At 44.2% G+C, this 22,001-nt stretch overlaps 1 protein-coding gene and 1 non-coding gene across 4 annotated transcripts in view; both read left to right on the top strand.

The window, feature by feature from the left end:
* Nucleotides 1–1,595: 1,595 nt before the first annotated feature.
* LOC118144602 (U6 spliceosomal RNA) lies at nucleotides 1,596–1,702 on the top strand. Its single transcript, XR_004729370.1, has one exon. It is a non-coding gene; the product is annotated as a U6 spliceosomal RNA (small nuclear RNA).
* Nucleotides 1,703–3,151: 1,449 nt separating this feature from the next.
* NTN4 (netrin 4) overlaps nucleotides 3,152–22,001 on the top strand; it is a 125,571-nt gene continuing 106,721 nt past the window's right edge. The window contains exons 1-2 of one of the 3 annotated variants that reach the window (XM_035257342.3): nucleotides 3,152–3,387; nucleotides 7,016–7,536. In XM_035257342.3, the coding sequence (XP_035113233.1) occupies nucleotides 7,063–7,536 (474 nt within the window). In that variant the 5' untranslated portion in view covers nucleotides 3,152–3,387; nucleotides 7,016–7,062. Of the gene's footprint in view, nucleotides 3,388–3,740; nucleotides 4,253–4,311; nucleotides 4,721–7,015; nucleotides 7,537–22,001 lie in introns of those variants that run through there. The other 2 variants (XM_002752876.7, XM_009004394.5) reach the window with 2 other exon arrangements.

Genomic DNA, 22,001 nt, shown 5'->3' with positions numbered 1-22,001 from the left:
AAAGTGTGGGAATCCCATCATATGGATGTTTAAAAGGATAGTTAAATGCTAAAAATTATAGTTTTTAACTATAGTTTAACTATAGTTAGCATAGTTGTATGTTAAAATTAAAACTTGACTTTAAATCACTGAATACCCACCAGAAGAGAGATTGGACTTATTCTGTGTGGTTGCAGATGACTAAACTATAAACACAGATAGAATTTTAAGAAGAGAAACATCCTAGTTAAATAGAGCAGTGCCAAAAATGAGCAGAATTGCCTCCGAGGCTCTTGTTTTTAGAACAGAAACTGGAGGACCTTTGGACGGAGGCTTTGCGGAGAGGGGTTTGATGGAGTCAGAAGTTGGTCTTAAGGGTCCCTCCTGATTCTGAACGTCCTAGCCACGAGGAACCTCACTTACTCTACTAAATTACAGTAGCGTGATGCCTTTAGAGCCTTTTGGTGCTTTGCCTCTGCCCTAGAAGGCCCCAGACTGGTGTGGGTGTTTTGTTTTTGTTTTTGTACATAGGGCTGCTTTTCAGTCTTCCCATCCTCCTTATTACAGGGTTGTCTCAGCTTATCCTGTCTTTAGCAGCAGTCTCCTCCATTCTAACTTGTTACCTGTAATATGCTGTGATCTAGAAAAACGTCATAACCAAACATATTAAAATGTGTGAATAATTTAAGTGAGGTCCTGAAAAGCTCTCCTATGAGTAAAGTGTTTGGTGCGCAGAGGTTTTGCCATTTATTTTATTTTATTTATTTTGAGGCAGGGTCTCACTTTGTTGCCCAGGCTGGAATGCAGTGGTGCCAACACAGCTCACTGTAGCCTCCACCTCCCAGGCTCAAGCGATCCTCCCACCTCAGCATCCCAAGTAGCTGGGACCAGAGGCACATGCCACCACGCCTGACTATGCCATTAATTTTACTTTTTAAAGACCCTTTTAACTTCTGAAGAATATTCTAGATTTAACTTAACAATTTTGTGGTTGCTGGGAACTTATTATTGAAATTCTGTAAGTTTGCTAAACTTCCTACTAATCTGTAATATTGTAAAATATTCTGAATCCATTACTGATGTTTTCAAAAACAAAATCATTGGCAATAATATACTTATTCAAGATTTTTCTTATGTAGGTAACTTTTTCTTGGACAGCTTCTTCAAAATGAAAATATACTTTGTAACTAAACTGGGCTATATAAGGAAATGAGGTTTATTAGAATGCTGACTACATTTCTCTCCTGAGCTTTTTCATATAGATAGTATTGGTGTTGAATGTGCAGATTCCTTTTGAATATGGGAAATCGCCTGATATCACTGGTTGTCTGCTTAGTCCCTTAGTATATAACAATAGTTTTAACATAACTCAGTCAAAAACATGTAATGAACACTTATTGTAGGTGTTCTTGGCTAAGAATAAGGAAGGATATCAGAAAAACAGTAATGTTTTGCATAAACTGAATGTTAAAGACTGTTCTACCATTAGAGAGCCTGCTGTCTTGTAAAGGAAATAAGAGCCAATTAGACAGCAATCAAGGAAATATATTATCAATGCAGGATTCGTGCAGACAGTAAATGCCTTTGAAATTTGTAATGAGATATAGAGTAGTACTGTGATTGCTTTGGCAGCACATATGCTAAAATCAGAACAATGCAGAGAAGATTAGCGTGGCCTCTGCATGAGAATGGCATACAAATTTGTGAAGTGTTCTATATATTTAGAAATATATTCTTGAAAAATGCTAAGACAGTGGGTGTCAAGTGTTCTTAAATGCTTGTGTTAATATGCATAAATGCATATGTTAATTGGTTAAATTTTGTCACTCGACACTGTATACCTATTTCAAAACATCATGTTATACATGATAAATACATACAATTTTATTTGTTAATTAAAAAACAGAAAAGGATTAGTTCTGCCTAAATATGCTAGACCCAGAAGTTAATAATAAATGTGCATCCCTCCCCCTTTGTTTAATTTGCTTTGCCATTAAGTTAATATTTATGCTAAGAACTTTTGGCTGTTATAATTTCCTATCATTTATTTGGTAAAAAGATTAATTGAAGAGGTGTTTAAATGACCCCATTAGGAGATATGAAGAAAGCCTCCACATTGCCAGTATTTGAAAACTCAAAGGGTTTGTTTTCTTTCCTTTTTATTTTTTTGAGATGGACTTTCGCTCGTTGCCCACGCTGGAGTGCAATGGGCAACCTCTGCCTCCTGGGTTCAAGTGATTCTCCTGCCTCAGTCTCCCGAGTAGCTGCGATTACAGGCATGCACCACCACGCCCAGCTACTTTTTTGTATTTTTAGTAGAGACCGGGTTTCTCCATGTTGCCCAGGCTGGTCTCGAACCCCTGACCTCGTGATCTGCCTGCCTCGGCCTCCCCAAGCGCTGGGATTACAGGCATGAGCCACTGCACCCGGCAAAGGGTTTGTTCTCTAAAGCAGATGATGCTGCATCACACCTTCTGCCACTTTCCTGTGTTGGCCAGAACAATTTTAATGTCTCCCAAATGGATTATGCTGACCACAATCTAGATCCCCCTGGGAAATAGAAATTTGTTATATGTTCCTGGCTGGGTGATTGTAAATAATATCTCCATGTATCCCAAAGCTCTGAATTATCCTCATCTGTAACAGACACTACAACTGAATGGTATCTGGAACATAGTTAATTTTATGGAAAATATTCAAAGGAACAAAATGAACACTGCAATAGAAAAGTGCTATCGACTTAGATTTTGCCAATTTCCCTGGATGTGTAAGTAGAATTATATCTTCACAGAACGTGCAAAAATCCCAGACTTGACTATTTAATCTCTCTTCAGAAGCACCAGCTCTGAGCAATCCTATCTGCAATTTGCTGTGTGTGGTTGCTACTAAATTGTTCCCCGTGAGTTCCTAACTCACTGTTTCACTGCACAGCATACTCTTTAAAGGGAGAGCGCTTGGAAGGACCAGAGTTCTCTTTGTCATGCCCCTGCCTCTGGACAAGCGTGTTCTTAAACTGCCCACTGGCTTATCCTGTGACCCTTTTCTTTCAGCACTTTGAGTTAGGGAACACCTCTTACACCAAAGTGGGCACACCCTCCGATCGTGTAGGCAGCAATTGTTTAGCCGAGACATCCCCCACCTCTCAAAAGGCAGCAGAGAAGCAGCTAATGCCGCTTCGCAGTTGTCGCGCTCTCAGTGCGGGTGACCCCGGGCTGGGTTGGGGTGTCCTGTCCCCGGGTAGTGGGACTCCCCGAAAGGGGGCGGCGGGAAGCAGAAGGAGGGCTTGTTTCTCTGGGGGATGTGGGAAGTAGGCGCTAGCTAGCCTGTTTCGTGGTTTTTTAAGCCCCTTGGCATGCCCTGACCTGATCAAGAGGGAGTCAACTGCTCTTAGGAATGTTCCGGGAGAAGGTGGGAGATTGCTTTCCAGGGGAGGCCTGTGGGTGCTGGAGGGCACCAAGGGGGTCGCTGGCGGCGGGGGGTGGGGGGGGTGGGGGATGCAGGGCGCGCGCCGGGAGGGGGGCCAAGGCAGCCGGGGGCCGGGCTGAGGAAGACTGGACCAGCGGGCGGCCGGGGCGCGGGTCAGGGCGCGGGGGACCCCTCCCTGGGAGGCGGCGGCGATCGGGCCGCTCTGGCTGCACCGCCCGGGCTGTCAAGCGCGGGGGGCGGGCGGGAGGAAGGGGTGGAGGTGCGAGGGGAGGAGGGCTGGCACCGGAGCGCCGCGGCGTCGGTGCAATAAAAATGCATCGCATGGAACTGCCCGTGGAGAAGGACGGGACGGAGCCGGGGCGGCCAGAGGAGGTGGGAAAAGCGGAGGAGGACGCCCAGGAGGAGGCGGCGGCGGCGGCGGCCGGGAAGTGAAAGGTCTCGCAAAGTTCAGCTGAGGCTGCGGTCGCCGAGCCCGGAGCTAGCGGCGGACGAGCCCTCAGGGCCGCTCCGCGGGGCAGCTCGGCCAGGCCGGCTATGGTCCCGGGTCTCCCGCCGTCCCCCAGGTGCCCGGGCCCCGCCAGGCCGGTGCGCGAGGGTCACCCCACAGCCCCGCGCGGCCCCGGCCCCCGGCTCCCAGCTGCCGGCGCCCGCTGACCGAGCCCGGCGCGCAGGAGGAGGAAGAAACCAGAGCCCCGGTCCCTCCCGAGGACGGCGGCGCTTCATCCCGCAGCCCAGAGGTCTCGGCTCCCTCCCGCACCCGCCCGGCCTGGCTGCTCCAGGCTCCTCCCGGCCATGGGGACCCGCGCGCGGCTGCTGCTGCTCTGGGGCTGCACGGTGGTGGCCGCAGGTGGGTGGTGACGCGGCCGGGCCCCCACCCCTTCCCTCGCTGCTTCTCTAACCCATCTCGGGACTCGGGGGTGCAGGGGAGCCGGGGCTGCGAGCGCAGAGCGCGGCTCCCGAGGGTGAAATGAGTGGCCATGTTCCGCCTCCTTTCCCCGGGGCTCCGCAGTTTCAAATACTATTGATTTATTTTTGCAACTGGGATACACATGCGCTTGGATAACCAGATATCCCGAGTGCGCCCTGCCAGGGATACCGCGACCGGGGTTTCTTTCTCGGTTTGGCTTGTTAAAAAACTGCCTTTCCACTTGGTGAGGGAACAAAGGACCCAGCTCGCCATCCCCGGCATTTCATGGCCTGAGGAATGATGAGGAGGGGTGGCCCAGCGACCCTGGGTGCGCGTGGGCCGGGGCCGGTCTCTGGTGGAGGGCAATCGCTGGCGTCCCGGACCTCGTGCTAGGTACTAGGGAAGCAGGTAAGGACACCTGGGGCAGGGCTGAGCACCCTCTCCCCGGAGCCGAGGCTGGAACGCAGTGGGGCTCCTGGCTTGGACGGTAGGTGGTGATCACCCTGGGCTTGCACGGAGCTGGCTGGCCGCCCCTGGGGAATTGGTACCCTGGTCGAGGCTCTGCGGGAGGTCGGAGGCGGGTCTGCTCCCCGGCTCGGTAACTGGACAACCGGCGGAGGCGTCGGCAGATGCCCTTTCCCTCTCACTCCCATCCTGGCTTTCTTGGGTTGCCCTAGGCCACTGGCTCCTGGCTCGTCGTTTCCGCATTCGGGAGCCCCTTCTGCTCCTCTCCCTCCCTCTTGCGGGTCACCTGGTTTCCAGTTCGACGTAAGCGCAGCCCTGTAGGTGAAGGGAGAGCTGTGAGGGACTCTGCAGACTCCCAGTCAGTCGTGCGGATCTTGTCTGCTTCAGAAAGGAGAGCTGGGCTAGAGAGACGCGTTGGTGGCTACAAAACCGTGCGGACACACATCTCCTGCCTTCGGCTTCCATTCTGCCCTGAGAGTCGCTGGCACCCAGCAAAATCCAGCCTGCATCCCAAACCAGTCCGAGTCACAGGAGCACCCTTGGTATCATTGAACAGTCACTTGAGGGACTGGGACTCCAAGTATTTTGCCCCACGAATTGTTTATCTGGCTCAAATCTTTTCTGCACTTGTGAGTTTAGGGGCATTTAAAATTATTGGGTATTTTTCCCAGGGTCCTATTAAAGGCCTAAGATTTTACTCTAATTCCTGCACTCTTATAAGATGAACTTTAAGAAACCTTTTCCTTCTCAAACCATATTATGGCAAAAACATGCAAGCCATTGAAAGGTTGTAAATAAACATCCCAAGGCAAGTGTTTCAAGTCAAAAGTACTTGTACAGGCAGTATGTAATTTTCCCTGAAATGTTTTACAGGTGAGTCATAGCACACTGTGTGTTTGTGTGATTCTGGCCACAAGCAACTATTACCAGCTAATCAGAAAAGTGGCAAACGGAACTCAGGCAGAATGCACCCTGTGACATTTAAAAAGTAATGCCTAAGGAAGCCCTTTATTTTTGATTGCAAGGCTACGAGGGGTTGGCCATTGTCAGTGTGTGAAATGTGTGTTTCAGCCTAAGCTGTCATTTGGCCCCCTCCCATCCTTGCTGTGATAACAGTTCAGAGGTACTGCTTCTTAAGAAGCAGAAACATTCAATTAGCCAGAATTTGGGGGTTGATTTCCTTTTCCCTCTTCCCCCCTCTGTTTTAACCTTTAAAACAGATGATTTTTGTTAAGGTATTCATAATTAAAATGACAAACCCAAATCAAAGGATTATAGTATGTAGTCAAAATGTTAATAAGTGTATAATATTTATCATTTTAAGTAATTTTAAAACATTAAAGTCTGTCAGACCTTTGTTTGAGAGGAAGAGTGTGTTTTTTAAAGAAGGTGTTTCAGTTTGCAGATAATATTTAAAGTTGCTGTTAGTGGCTGCCAGACACTTTCCTGTTGAGCAAACAGGTAGCTACTGTATAGCCTGTCACAGGTAGAGACCCTCAAGAGACAGCGTGTAAAATGAGCTTCTCTGCCATTTGGCAGTTCAGAGGGTTTTTTTCTTAGTTATGTTTATGTCATGTTAGAAATTGATAGTGCACATATGAGCTCCAGTGATCTCTAGCTTTTCCTCCCCCTAAATGAGGACCCATTGTATATTTATGAAATATCTCATATTGCTTTTCCTAGGGAATTTATCCCTTCACTGGCTTAAAATTATAAAGAAAATAGAATTCTACATTTTCTTCTAAATGCATTCTCATAAGAAACATGTTAAATCAGTGAAGAACTCACATTGAATTTGAAAGACTAACTTAGATGGTCTTAAAAACATTATGGTTTTTCGCTAGTCGTGACTTCAAAAACTGATCAATGTATTTGAAATATAGAAGACATTGACAAGGCAAAGTACTTGAAAAATTTTAGACCAATAATCTTCACCCTGGTGATTCTGCTTTCCCTCCTCTTGCCGTCTGCCTAACGTGTTTGTTTCTCTGATGTGAATTTTACATCTGAACATAAAAACCAAACACACACACACACACACACACACACGAATGCATTGTGAATGCAGAATAGTGTTCATGCTCAAACATGAACATGGTGGAGCATGGTAGAATTTTCCATTTACTGAAGGTATCAAGCACTTTTGGGGAGATCCTTGATGGCTGTTGCTGGACTAGGTGGCCAAAAGAGCTTTTCAGATGGGTTTGTCTTGCATCATGCATGCTTTCCCTTTCTTAGGACTGAGTGGAGTTGCTGGACGCTGTGAAAAAGCCTGCAACCCTCGGATGGGAAATTTAGCTTTGGGGAGAAAACTCTGGGCAGACACCACCTGCGGTCAGAATGCTACCGAACTGTACTGCTTCTACAGTGAGAACACGGATCTGACTTGTCGGCAGCCCAAATGTGACAAGTGCAATGCTGCCCATCCTCACCTGGCCCACCTGCCATCTGCCATGGCAGACTCATCCTTCAGGTTTCCTCGAACATGGTGGCAGTCTGAAGAGGATGTGCACAGAGAAAAGATCCAGTTAGACCTGGAAGCCGAATTCTACTTCACTCACCTAATTATGGTGTTCAAGTCCCCCAGGCCGGCTGCCATGGTGCTGGACCGCTCCCAGGACTTTGGGAAAACATGGAAGCCTTATAAGTATTTTGCAACTAACTGCTCCGCTACATTTGGCCTGGAAGATGATGTTGTCAAGAAGGGAGCTATTTGTACTTCTAAATACTCCAGTCCTTTTCCATGCACTGGAGGAGAGGTAAGAGCACCTGTTTAACGCTGTAAGTAAGATAGAAAAATGTTACCAGCCCACATTTTTTTTTAAAGCATGAAGCTATACTTGTAGCAACATGAATGAAATTAGAATTTTTCATGAGTTTTATTTGTCATAAATTATTTCTTACCCTTACGTATGAATGTGTAGTTTCAAGCAGATCGTCCACTGGCTGGGTTTAAATCAGTATTCTAAGATGCAGATTTTTCACATTGTAAAAAAGAGCAGACGCAAATCATCACTCTAGAGGCTTCTCATTACTTCAGTTCTCGGGACTACCTACGTGCTTCTGAAGGGGGAAGAGTTACTGAGACAGTCTGTTCCTGGAGCCTACATGGGTATCTTCCTGATACTGTTAATATAAATAGGAAGTAAATAAAAACAAAGCCAAGAAAGAAAAAAAATCTGTTTGTCAGAACGATACTTTTGTATGACAGTAGCAAACAAATGAAAGTACTTTCTTTTAACATACAAAGTTTCTTCTGGGCTCACAGACACATGAATTTCAGCTTAAGGACCCAGGACCATCTTAAACTCATTCTGTAAAACAGCCTCCTTAGCTACTGATCCAATTTCTATGTGGAGTGTTTTCCCTTTAATATTCCCTTCCTCTAAGGGAGAAACAGGTCCTTTTAAGCTTTTCCTTAAGTTTTGGGTTACATTTACAAATCGTGCAGGATTGTTACGCAGATAAACACGTGCCAAGGTAGTTTGCTGCATCCATTCCCTCGTCATCTACATTAGGTATTTCTCCTAATGTTATCCCTCCCCAATACCCTGACTCCCTGCTATCCCTCCTCTAGCCCCCCCACCCCCCGACAGGCCCCAGTGTGTGATGTTCCCCTCCTTGTGTCCATGTGTTCTCATTGTACAACACCCACTTGTGAGTGAGAATCTGTGGTGTTTGGTTTTCCGTTCTTGTGTCAGTTTGCTGAGAATGATGGTTTCTAGCTTCATCCATGTCCCTGCAAAGGACATGAACTCATCCTTTTTTATGGCTGCATAGTATTCTGTGGTATATATGTGCCACATTTTCTTTATCCAGCCTATCATTGATGGGCATTTGGGTTGGTTCCAAGTCTTTGCTATTGTAAACAGTGCCTTGAAAGGTTCCCCCCAACCCCCAGGGGTATGAGAGCTTTCAGAGAAAACTGAATAAAAGCAGATTAAGAGAATATAATACCTTCAATAAGTAGATGAAGAAATACTGATTCAGGAAAAAGAAAAGAGTATAATCAACCTAATTCTGGTGCATGTCATGAATATACAGACTAGATAAGTGACTTTCAACTAGGGGTGATTTTTGGCCTCTCTTCCCTGAGGACATTGGGACATTTGGCAATATGTAGAGACATTTTTGCTGGGGGAGGGACACCACTGGCATCTAAAGGGTGGAGGCCAGGGATGATGTTAACTCTCAGACAATGCTCAAAATAGCATTCCCCAGTCCACCCCCAACCAAAAGTTATCTAGCCCAAAATGTTAATGTACCGAGGTTGAAACAGGCTGCACTGTTAGGCATACATCCAAAACATGGATCACAATGGCTACAGAAACTAGAATAAGCACTCCTCTAGCATCACTTATATAACTATTCTCAGACTTCCCAGATATATAATCAGCATTGTTGACCCCCTCAGGCACTGTATTCATTGCTACTAATTCTGCTTTTGGTGTAGTATGGGGAAGTGCTTGCCAGGGGCCTGGTGAAAGGGTCAGTTTGGGACCGCCTTTCCCCACTCCCACAGATACATGGAGACTTTTGCCAAATTATCCAGTTGCTTCTTCTGTTTGCACCTTGAAGAGACCAGCAAGAATAGTGCTGCTGGCATCAGAACCAAGTAGGACATGGTGCAAGCAGCACAGTGATTGTTTGCCATTCTTCTTCATGGTCCACAAAGTTGGCTGAATATTGTAAGCTCATTTGCAGCCTGTCATGACGGACGTTTTTAAAGATACGAGGACAGGAAAGACAGATAAGTTAGACTCATTGTTTTGTTATGTGGAGAACACTTTGTGTTGAAAACAGATGAATGGCTTGAACTCTCGAATTGCTTTGGAATTGATCCACAGGCTCATAATCAGCTCTCTACATCTCAGTGCTACTGGGCGTTGTGTATCTATGAGGTTGCAAAAATACAGTTTTAGTAACCAGATGGCCGGCATGCTCATTTAGCAAATATCACATTGAATTTATTGCAAATCTACTGCAACAGCCCAACAATTATTTAGAGATGACCATAGTAACATTGAACTAACTATATGGAGGTACAATCTTGTCTTTTTTAAAACCAAACTGTTTATTGTCATCAATGCTTACATCAAATTCCAAGCAGATAGAGACGAACATTTATGTAGGTCATTTCAGTGTACAGATACCTTCTATACCTAGTTTGTAAGTGTTCTTTTTTTTTTTTTTTTCCTGAGACAGAGTTTCGCTCTTGTTACCCAGGCTGGAGTGCAATGGTGCGATCTCGGCTCACCTCAACCTCTGCCTCCTGGGTTCAGGCAATTCTCCTGCCTCAGCCTCCTGAGTAGCTGGGATTACAGGCACACACCACCACCATGCTCAGCTAATTTTTTGTATTTTTAGTAGAGACGGGGTTTCACCATGTTGACCAGGATGGTCTCGATCTCTTGACCTCGTGATCCACCTGCCTCGGCCTCCCAAAGTGCTGGGATTACAAGCTTGAGCCACCTGTAAGTGTTCTTAATTGTAGTTTTTTTTTTTTCCAGCAGGCATATTTTAATGATAAGAAAAGCATCAAGTGTGACTTAGTTCCCTCGAGAGCATTATTTGCAATAAAGTGTAAAGAAGTCATTATAGAACTTCTTTTAAGAGGACAGGTTTGGGAACTAATCCTTCTCTCCTGAGTTAAAGAATAGAAGAGTCTGTCTCTAACTCGAGGACCACAGGAAGCCTTTCCAGAAATGATTATGACCTTCCTCTCCTCTGTCACGTTAGAACAGAAATCAGTGCAGACCCAGAAATTTATTTTGCAGTTTCAACTCCATGTCATCAGTTTCCATCTTTGAAAACTGTGTGCTCAGAAAAAGAAGCTCGTCAATCTACTTTAAAAATAAGAAGTCTCAAATTTCATTTATGGATTGTTTGTAACTTTATAGACCTATATTTTCCTCCATTGTATAGAAGACTTAAGACTCCTCTAGGTATCATCCTATTAATTAGGCTAACATAAATAAATGCCAGACTTAATTTGTTTCCAGCATTCATTCAGAAATACTGCTTTGGGTTTTGAGAGCTTGTAGCTTCACGTCTAAAGAATCAGATACCTCCATCAAGAGAGTAGAAGGCACTAGTCATCCAAAAAAGGACTTTTTTTTTTGAGATGGAATTTCACTCTTGTCGCCCAGGCTAGAGTGCAGTGGTGCAGTCTCCACTTCCCAGTCTCCACTTCTCCTGCCTCAGCCTCCCAAGTAGCTGGGATTATAGGTGCCTGCCACCAGGCCCAGCTAATTTTTTGTATTTTTAAAAGAGATGGGGTTTTGCCATGTTGGGCAGGCTGGTCTCGAACTCCTGACCTCAGTGATCTGCTGGCCTCAGCCTCCCAGAGTGCTGGGATTACAGGTGTAAGCCACCGCGCTCAACCCAAAAAAAGGACTTTAAAAACATGGGCCAAAAAATTCAACCAGAAAGAACACTTTTTAAATAGATATTGAGCCTGCTGTATAGAAACCTCCTAAACTGCCCAGCTCTTTCAAAGAATGGGGTATGGCTGTCCTAAAATGTGCCTCCTTCCCAGGAGATGAGACTGAGGCTGAAAGTAAAGTGATTTGCCCAACAACGTACTCTTAGTTACGTGACAGAGCTAGGACTAAGTCACAAGTCTTCTGACCTTCAGTCTCGTGTTTGTTCCATAAAATCAAGTTCTCTCCCTCTATTAGTGACCCCCAAGAACTGCTGGTGAAGAAGATCTTATATCTCCCTCCTCCCTCAATCTCTTAAAGCCATTTGCTCCTATTCATTTGGATATGACATGAACCTAAAATGGAATTTGCCAAACAGTTTTCTCCTGAGCAGCAATGTCCTCTGAGATGTGGTATACTGAGGATAAAAGATCCCATTGTCAGCTTAGGCTGGGAAACACTGACTGCGTTTAACAAATTGAAACATTTATAAATACACTAATATTCTCATTATGTACCCTGTATCCCCAAATGGGAGGTCTAGGAGGTGACATTCCTGGACTTACTTTGCTATGAAACCCTCTTTTTGCAGAACTCGTTACTCTCTTTCAGGACCCTGATGATCCACAGAGCACGGCGTGGAAAATGTTGGGGTGGAGGTTTAAATGCTCTCAAAGCCCTGGTAAAAGGCACAGACAGGCCTGGGGCTAGGCATCCTTGGATATCAAGACCGTCCATTAGGATCTCAGTCTACTATGCAGTTGGAGCAGGTGATAATAATAACCTTGAGGCTAAAGATGATGTGTTAATTAGTCTTTCTCGGGATGTAAAAGAACCACTCTCAGATTACCTCTGGATACAGAAAACACAAGGAAGTAGGAAGACAGAGCAAACTGTCTTGGGTCCCCAACGGTCAGGACCCATGAAACTGGAATTTCGATGATCACTGTTAGGAAACAGCATCTGTTCCAGTGACCCAAAAGCAACTCTAAAGGGATGTAGTTATTGTCTCCTTAGAAGTGAGCATGACTTGCTCCCTGCTCTATTAACTCTCTATTAAAAGAACTCTATTGAAAATTGGATAGCCACCAACCAAAGCACACAGATATTTTTAAAAAAATTTTCTTCAGGGCATTGCGAAAATGTGCCATTCAAAGGCAGGACTGTAAAGTCAGAGACAGCAGTACAGAGAAGGCAAGAACACAGGGAGTAGCTGGGTCTCAAAGCAATCTTTGAATAGAAAAGGATGGTTAGGCTGGGCTCAGTGGCTCACACCTAGTCCCAGCACTTTGGGAGGCTGAGGCAGGCAGATCACCTGATGTCAGGAGTTCAAGACCAGCCTGGCTAACATGGAGAAACCCCATCTCTACTAAAAATACAAAAAAAAAAACAAAGAGCCAGGTGTGGTGGCACATACCTGTAATCCTAGCTTCTCGGGAAGTTGAGGCACAAGAATTGCTTCAACGTGAGAGGCAGAGGCTGCAGTGAGCCGAGATCACTCCACTGCACTCCAGCCTGAGCAACAGAGTGAGACTCTGTTTCAAAAAAAAGAAAACAAGAAAAGGATTATTAAAGAGGGGAAGGCTTGTGTCACTTCTATTTACCTGTATATCCCTAGCATTGAACACATTGCGTGGATCACAGTAGGCAGTCAGCTAAATCTGTAGCTGAATGTATAAATGAGTCATATGACAAGCAAGGAGAAATGAATAAGCCTTGGGCAGGGGATGAGGATCAGAAAGCTTGGCTAACATGGAGAAGCTGAGCTGGTAGTCATATGAGACTAGTTATAGTGTGGGAAGGGCAACCCACACTATAGTCTCATATGACTAAATTATTTGCCCATTTATTCAAATAATTTTCAAGCTGCTATGTGTCAGATCCCATTCCAGGTGCCATAGACATGGCAGTGAACCCAACACATATAAATCTCTGTACCCATGAAACTCAGATTCTAATGTGGGGATGGGGAGAAAGAGAGCAAATAAGTAAAATCCATGTTATGTTGGAGTGTGGTAAATACTAAGGAGAGAAAACAAAACAGGGCGGGGGTAGGGAACGCTGGCAGGGGAAGGTTTACTATTTTTTAAATTATTTAATTTTATCCAGTTAAAGCAGAAAAAGAAATGGAAAACATAAACAAATGGAAAAATAGAAGTGACATAGTAAGATGAGAGAGTCAAGCTTAACAATTTATTTTTTTCCTGACTTATATTTTAAGTGCAGGGGTACATGTGCAGGACGTGCAGGTTTATTACATTACACAGGTGAATGTGTGCCATAGTGGTTTGCTGCACAGATCATCCTATTGCCCAGGTATTAAGCCCAGCATTCATTAGCTGTTCTTCCTGATGCTCGCCCTCCTCCTGCCCAGGTTTGCTATTTTTAAAACAGATTGAAGGATTTGTGTTTGACAGAAAGGACAGTGATGAGGACTATGGGTTTGTGGCAAGTTTTCATGAGTGAATAAAACCTATAATTAAGGGTCACATTTCTTTCACCTGGTAGATATGGGAAAATGGTGTTGGATATTAATGAACACAACATTCATTGATAAAAACCCCTTTTGCTAGTGTTCCTTAGAATGAGAGCATTGGAAAAGGATTCTAAATGTTGTTAATGGAAAAGAATATGACTCATGAGTAATCTTCAGCCTGGTTTATGTGGCTTGTCTTCAATTAGTCAGCTGAAATCTGTGTTTCTAGCCCAGTACTATTTCCACTATACTATGTTGAAATGCCTCTGCATCAAGTCAAGTAGCATGAAAGATAAAAAAAACTATATACATTCCTGTCATTCGCACTCCTTACAACCTACTGGATGAGAGAGCAAGCATGATAATTTATGGACTGATTCATTAAATTATATGAGATAATGCATGCTTAATCCCCCAGATATGTTGTGTAGATAATACACTTTTCAAGATCCAAGTATTCATTTGTCTCTAGGACATTGAAAGGGCTGAGTTTCAATACCTTGTGATAAAGTCAGTATGGCACAAGTGTGCAGAAAATGATAAATTACTTAATCGGGGTTTTATGGGCTTTACATTTATGATACATTAAGCAATATTTAGAATTTCTTAAAAGATAAAGCAAAATCAGATATGAGTAGGAATACTTTCTTTTCTTTTTTTTTTTTTTTGAGACAGAGTCTTACTCTGTTGCCAGCCTGGAGATCTCTACTACGATCTCAGCTCACTGTAATCTCTGCCTCCCCAGTTCAAGCAATTCCCCTGCCTCAGCCTCCTGAATAGCTGGGACTACAAGTGTGCACCACTACGCCTGGCTACTTGTTAACTGTTTGTCTTCAATGGTGAAATCTGTTCTTGCCTATTTCCATAGTAGCAGTAGTCACAAGTCATGATGGCTGCTAATAGCGATTGAAGCCTTCCCACCTGCCAGGTACTCTCAGTGCACTGCATCCCTCATTCTCACAAGAAGCTCCTTAGACCCCAATATTAACTCTATTTTAGAGACAAAGAAACTGAAACCTAAGAAGCTGAAATAACGCAGTCAAATAATAGCTATAATTATGGAGCTAACCTATTCCAGAGCTGGGATGATTAGTTTGGCTTGAAATTATTTATGTGATTAGGCTTTATTATAACTCCAAATTTTTTTTTTTTTTTTAATATAAAGACGGAATTTCACCATGTTGGTCAGGCTGGTCTTGAACTCCCGGCCTCAGTTGATTCGCCCACCTTGGCCTCCAAAGTACTTGGATTACTTTGGAGTAATCCAAAAATTTTGGATTTGGATTTGCCTGACCCCAAATTTTGTTTTAAAAAAGAGAAAAACTGCCAGGTGAGGTGGCTCACGCCTGTAATCTCAGCACTTTGGGAGGCCAAGGCAGGTGGATTACGAGGTCAGCAGTTCAAGAACAGCCTGGCCAAGATGGTGAAACCTTGTCTCTACTAAAAATACAAATATTAGCCAGGTGTTGTGGTGGGCGCCTGTAATCCCAGCTACTTGGGAGGCTGAGGCAGAAAATTGCTTGAACCCGGGAGGTGGAGGTTGTGGTGAGCCAAAAACAAAAAAAAAAAAGAAGGGAAAAACTAAAACTAAATTTCTCCAGTAATTAGTAGGTATTATATAAAACATATAGTTTAACTGATAATTTGTAATATGGCTGTATGTACTTTGCATAATAAAGTGACTTTTTTTTACATTAGCTAGAAGTGTCTATAACAAGTGAAAACTCTTTGCACTTAGTGTTATCTAAGATAAGCTGTATGGGAATGAACACTATTCTTTAGTACCATTTAGCATACTTTTATTTGATTGGCTTGGTTTTTTGGGGGAAAGGAGTACTTTTTATCTAGTTAGTACCGACTTTAAGTCATTTTTCTTATGAAGTCATTTAATGTATTAGTGTTTCACCTTGCATCATATTCTAAATGTAAGGTGCTAAGTAGGGTAAGTAAATAAAATATGTAGAAAGGTAGTGATAAATGCAAAGAAAAAAAAATAAAGCAAAGATGGGTGCTGGAGGGGAGAAGGGGCTTATGCTGAGATGGAGCTCCCAGAGAAAGCCTCCCTGAGACATTGGAATAAGGACCCAAAGGAGAGTAGATGTGAGTTGTTGACATACCTAGAGAAGAGCAAAGGCCTCAAGGAAGTCTGCTTGGCATCTTCCAGACTGCGAGGAGGCTGGTAACAAAGGTGAGGGGCCAGGTGCAGTGTAGTAGGTGAGATCAGAGTGAATAGGGAGGTGTGGGCATATGGGTCCTCAAAAAGAAGTGCCCAGAATGACCCAAATTTAGACCTAGATCAATTCAATCCTGTTCATCGTTTTTAGCATTCCCTCAAAGGAGCCCCCATTTGAACCATATGTTATTCTGGGCTTACTTATAAAGTCATTTGTTTTTAGTCTGGATGGTATTAGGAGCCATTGGAGGCCAGGTATGGGAATCCTAGCACTTTGGGAGGCTGAGGCAGGCGGATCACCTGAGGTCAGGAGTTTGAGACAACCTGGCCAACGTGGTGAAACCCTGTCTCTACTACAAATACAAAAATTAGCCAGGCGTGGTGGCGGGCGCCTGTAATACCAGCTACTTGGGAGGCCGAGGCATGAGAATCACATGAACCCAGGGGTGGAGGATGAAATGAGCTGAGATTGTACCACTTCACTCCAGCCTGGGCAAAAGAGTGAAACTCGGTCTCAAAAACAAACAAAAAAAGCCATCGGAGATTTTAAGTGGTGAGCTGATATTATCTATTTTTAATAGGATCACTCTGGATTATGTAAGAAAAGACCAAAGAGGGAAGGAAGGGAAGGGAAGAAGCAGGGGGACCATTTAGAATCCTAATGCAATCATTCAGGCTAGACCTGATGGTACATGGCACAGAGGGCAGCGGTGGAACTGGTGAAAAGTGGTTTAATCTGGATCGGTTCTGTTGATAGAGCCAACAGCATCTGCTAACAGGTTGCATATAGAGTGTAAGACAAAGAAGTAAGTGTGTTTTTAGTTTGAGCACCTGGAAGAATGCAATGGCCATTTACTGAGATGGAGAAGATTTGCAGGGGAATGGATTCAGAGAGGAACACCTGGAACTCATTTTCAGACACGTTAAGCATGAGTTGCCTGTTAGACATCCAAATGGAGATACTGAGGAGGCCACTAGAGTTTACAGTTCAGAAGAGAGGGCTGGACCAAATATATGTTTGGAAGTCAGCAGTGTAGAGATGATAGTTAAAGCTGTGAAGCTGGATGAGATTGCCAAGGGGGTGAGGATGGATTTAAAAAGAGAAAGTTCTAAGAACTGAGCCAAGGGGAGGATTAAACGTAGTCCATTGATGCTGTCATTATTGAAAACACTTTTGCAACTAATTCTGGGTGGATTGCTTGAGCCCAGGAGTTCGAGACCAGCCTGGGAAACATGGCAAAACCCCGTGTCTACAAAAAATACAAAAATTAACTGTGTGTGGTAGCGCACACGTGTACTCCTAGCTGCTTGGGAGGCTGAGGTGGGAGGATCACGTGAGCCTAGAAAGGTTGAAGCTGCAGTGAACCATGATCATGCCAGTCTGGGCAACAGAGTGAGACCCTGTCTTGAAAAAAAAGAAAACCAATCTCACTAATTTATGGGTCCAACTTTTGTTCAATTAAGCAACAACATGAATTGATTTATGTTGGGTTACCACGGTCAGAATGGTGGTGAGAGAGAAGTCGGGGAGGCCGAAATCTAAAACGGCAGATGAGAGAGAAGTTGGGAACGGCAAGTTCACATTTTCCAAACATGATTTACAACAAGCAGGGAGGAGGGAAAGCACTAAATGGATAACAAATGGTGATGGAAAAAGGAGAGGGAGCAGTAGCTGGAATGCTATATTGAGGGAGGAAAAAAGCTTTGAAAAGGCTGTGCTGAAAGAGAAATGTTCATTTTAGAGACCTTCAGATTTTGAGGGCCTCATATTCCATTCATGTTGAAATTATCTAACTTTTCACCCTTTTTGACTCTCAAAGTTTCAGCTATAGAGCAATTTTTTTGGAATGCCACTGGACTATCACAGTATTGGAAACCAAGTCAAGATATAGCATTGCACACATTTTTCTGCTTGTTATGAAATTTGATTTGCAGAATTTGATGGACAGTGTCTACCTTGACAATCCCATTTAAGTAAAAGGGTTTACACGTTGACACTTTCATTTGTGTGCAGAATTTAAAAAAATTATTATGAATCTTCTAATTAATATTGAATATATTAATATTTAATTATTCTGTTAAGGAGGACAAGGGAAAACCAACATTTAGAAATCACCATAGAATCCAACAGTTTCTGTGCTGGGCATTTTGCATATACCCAGTTTATCTTTAAGAAACAAATTCCTTTCCTGGTTGGTTTCTCTTGCTAATGAGCAGACAAAAACAAAACAACACCTTCTTTCTTTTTCTTTTTCTTTTTTTTTTTTTTTTGAGATGGAGTTTTGCGCTTGTTACCCAGGCTGGAGTGCAATGGCGTGATCTCGGCTCACCGCAACCTCCGCCTCCTGGGTTCAGGCAATTCTCCTGCCTCAGCCTCCTGAGTAGCTGGGATTACAGGCACATGCCACCATGCCCAGCTAATTTTTTGTATTTTTAATAGAGACAGGGTTTCACCACATTGACCAGGATGGTCTCAATCTCTTGACCTCGTGATCCCCCCGCCTCGGTCTCCCAAAGTGCTGGGATTACAGGCGTGAGCCACCACGCCCGGCCAACACCCTTCTTTCTATATCGGATTTCTCTTCTCTTCCTCCCCTTCCTTCCTCTGGCAGAAGAGCAGACGTCTTCCCAGACCTCTGCTATATTTGCTGATGTTACTGTACACTTCATAATCCCAGTTCCTAAAACAAAAAATAAGTATGAAAAATATTCACATGCTTCCTATGTGACATCATATTCATTCATGCTGACACTGTGTCTTCTGGCTGCTACTGAAAAGGGCTTTTCTGTTTTAAAGTTGAATTGAAGAGAGAAGATGTGATCACCTTCTTACACTGTTTAATCTACATCAAGGACGTTTGTTTCTTTTTATTTCAGTCAATCTGGCCTTTCTCGGGCCCTTGAGATTTTCCACCAGTTTTTTTGTAACAGATGCCTACACTTCTCTCATATTCTGTGTCCCAGTAAATAGGCTCTGACCTCCCCCCACCAACCTCCAAATAAAAAGTAAAGGTAAATGGAGGTCATGTCAAATTGGTGCTGCATCAGGAGAGCCGGGCACCTCACTCTCCAGGAACCTTCATCCTTGCCCTCCACCCTGACACATTCAAAGGGTGCAAAACTCATCCTTTTGTAACCAGAGCTCCCTCTCTGATGATCATCAAAGCTCAGAAGAATGTAAGCCCACTGGGGTAAGAAAGTGTAGTTTGCAGAAGCAAAAACTAGGTGATTAGCAGCCCCTACATCCCACCTTTCTTGCTTCTTATGTGCTCCACTCATTTCCATTTTTCACTCCTGACCGTTTTTCTTTCTAATTTTCACTTCTGTTAAAGCAAACTAAATATGGCCTGAGAAGAACTCTGTACTTCTATATTTGAGTCCTTGTGGACAAACTGTAACCTAATTTAATAGGTAGACAAGATTGAAAGCTGGCCAGGCACGGTGACTCACACCTGTAATCCCCGTACTTTCGGAGGCTGAGGTGGGTGGATCACCTGAGGTCAGAAGTTCAAGACCAGCCTGGCCAAAGTGGTAAAACCCCATCTCTATTAAAAACACAAAAATTAGCCAGGTGTGATGGCTCATGCTTATAATCCCAGCTACTCGGGAGGCTGAGGCAGGAGAATCGTTTGAACCCGGGAGACAGGTTGCAGAGAGCTGAGATTGCACCATTGCACTCCAAGCCTGGGCAACAAGAGTAAAACTCGGTCTCAAACAATAAAAAAGTCAAAAACCTAACTTGGGAGTATGTGCCTGTAACAGCAGCAGAGTCTTCACCAATCCAGTGTCCATACTTCAACCATTCATACACTGCTGAATGTTTGAACTGTGTTCTGATTAGGCAAATGCCAACCTGTAACCAGTCCAGCTGTGCTGTACCTCATTTCCAATTTCTGTACATTATATCCTTTTTTTTTTTGTCTATAAATCTTCTTCCACCACGTGGCTTCGCTGGAGTCTCTGAATCGGCTGTGATTCTGGGGGCTGCCCAATTCAAGAGTCACTCATTGCCCAATTAAACTCCTTTCAATCTAATTCAGCTGAAGTTTTTCTTTTAAGGCGTCTTTCCTCAAAGCATCTAGTTATGTCCCAGTAGACCGCTTATTTTATCTCTGCTCTGGCTATTTGTCTGTAAAAATGGACTTGACACTTAGCCTGCCCCCACGATTTTCTCTCTGGAATCTTCTATCAGTTCTGTCAATTCCACTGCCCCCTTGTCCTTCCATTGCATCCCAATCCTAGCTCAATCTCACCGGTCACCTTGCTCCTTTGACTAGACCGCTGAACTCTGCTGGAAAAAATAACAGTCATACTGAGAGATACCTTTATGTTTTTCCCATCACAATTTTGCCATCAAACTTCCCTGGAAGTCTTTCTCTTCAGCTCTCTTTCATCCCCGCAGAGACTCTTTCAAAGCTCTCATCTCTCTAAGCCTCCTCCGCAAACTTCCTGCTCAGCTAAAGAGCTTGCCTCCTGCTTCACAGAGAAAATAGATATACAAATGGCATTGCTGTCTAACCCAGAGAAGCCCGTCAAAGTGAAAAGCTGAGTTGCTCTCAATTCCTTTTTCTCCTTCAGCCAGCTTTGATCATCCACCAGGTCCTGTCCCATTCTGCTACTAGGGTCTCTTTAGTAGGTATGCCTCTCTCCATCCCTGTAGCTGCTATCCTAGAGCAAAGCACCCGTATTTTCCTTCTGTGTATTTGCTGCATTCTCCTGAATGTTCTGTTCTGTCTCATTTGCTCCCCAATTTATTCTCTATAATGCATTCTGAAGGATCTTTTTCTCTTTTTTTTTTTTTTGAGCTGGAGTCTTGCTCTGTTGCCAAGGCTGGAGTGCAGTGGCGCCATCTTGGCTTACGGCAACCTCTGCCTCCCAGGAGGTTCTTGTAATTTTCCTGCCTCAGCCTCCCGAGTACCTGGGACTACAGGTGCACGCCCCCACACCCGGCTAATTTTTTGTATTTTAGTAGAGACGAGGTTTCACTGTGTTTCCCAGGCTGGCCTCGAACTCCTGAGCTAAGGCAATCCACCCGCCTCTGCCTCCCAAAGTGCTAGGATTACGGGCGTGAGCCACTGCACCCAGCCAAAGTCCACATTCTTGAATGTGACTTGCTAGGCCCTGTCTGAGTGCCCCCGGCCTCCTGTCTCATCCCTGCCCCCTGAGCTGTAGCCTCTAGCTGGATGTGTTGAGCAGCTTGGATTGCTCTCAGATGCCATGTTCTTTCTCATCCTCTGACCCTCCTTGGCTGAGGGCTGGGGAAGGGCTCTCCTTTTCTGATCTCCTCCCCTAGTCCTGCCTCTCATTTAAGTTAATTAAGTCACTCAAATATTTTGGGGGTGGATGGAGAAATGACTAGATAATTCCCAGTCATACTTAAGGAATTAGCTTTAACTTCATCTTGCACCAAGATTCTGGGTTAGCTGCTGCGTACACGTGCGTCACATGTATGCACCCACAGTATCCTACATTCACCTCTGTCATGGCACTTATCACATTCTTTAGTGAGCTCCCTAAGGTAGCCCAGACCATACTTGGAGAAACACTGCCTTAGCATCTCACCTGCTGCCTTACGTATTCAATAGATATTGATCAAGTCAACCAACTCTTGCACTTGTTGTTATTGTTACTGATGACAACTTTGTATTGCTTCTTATGGTTTAAAGCACTTTTATGGCAGAATATGGGATGTGCAGACACAGTAAACAGTGTGTTTGAGAGAAGACTTGCTAAGTGTCTCCTAAGTTAGCCATTTAGGATGCCAGATCCTTGGGCAGGCAATTGATCAGTGTGATTTCTCAACAAGGACGATGTCATGGGTTCCCTCCCTCTGCTAACCCAAACGACAGCCTCTATTCCCAGTCTGTGTAGCCCTGGCACAAAGGGTTCCCGTTTAGATGGAAAGGTATAAATCTATTACCACCTCTTGGAAAACAGTGCAAGGTGTAGCTGAAGGTTCACTTGTGGGGGTTGTTTAGTTTTTCTTCAATATCATGGGAAATGATTGGGAAGGGTGCCTCATGCTCCCGGCTGGGCTCTTTGTCACCATGCTGAGTTGGTTGCAAGGGTGGTTGTTTTGTGATTCTGAAAAACAATCACCTTGTGACACTGTGCACAAGCGTGTGCAGCTATTTGGCTTACTGGGATAAATGG

This window comes from Callithrix jacchus, chromosome 9, assembly GCF_049354715.1.
Source record: "Callithrix jacchus isolate 240 chromosome 9, calJac240_pri, whole genome shotgun sequence".
NCBI lineage: Eukaryota > Metazoa > Chordata > Mammalia > Primates > Cebidae > Callithrix > Callithrix jacchus.
This window is presented reverse-complemented; position numbering and strand designations above follow the sequence as displayed.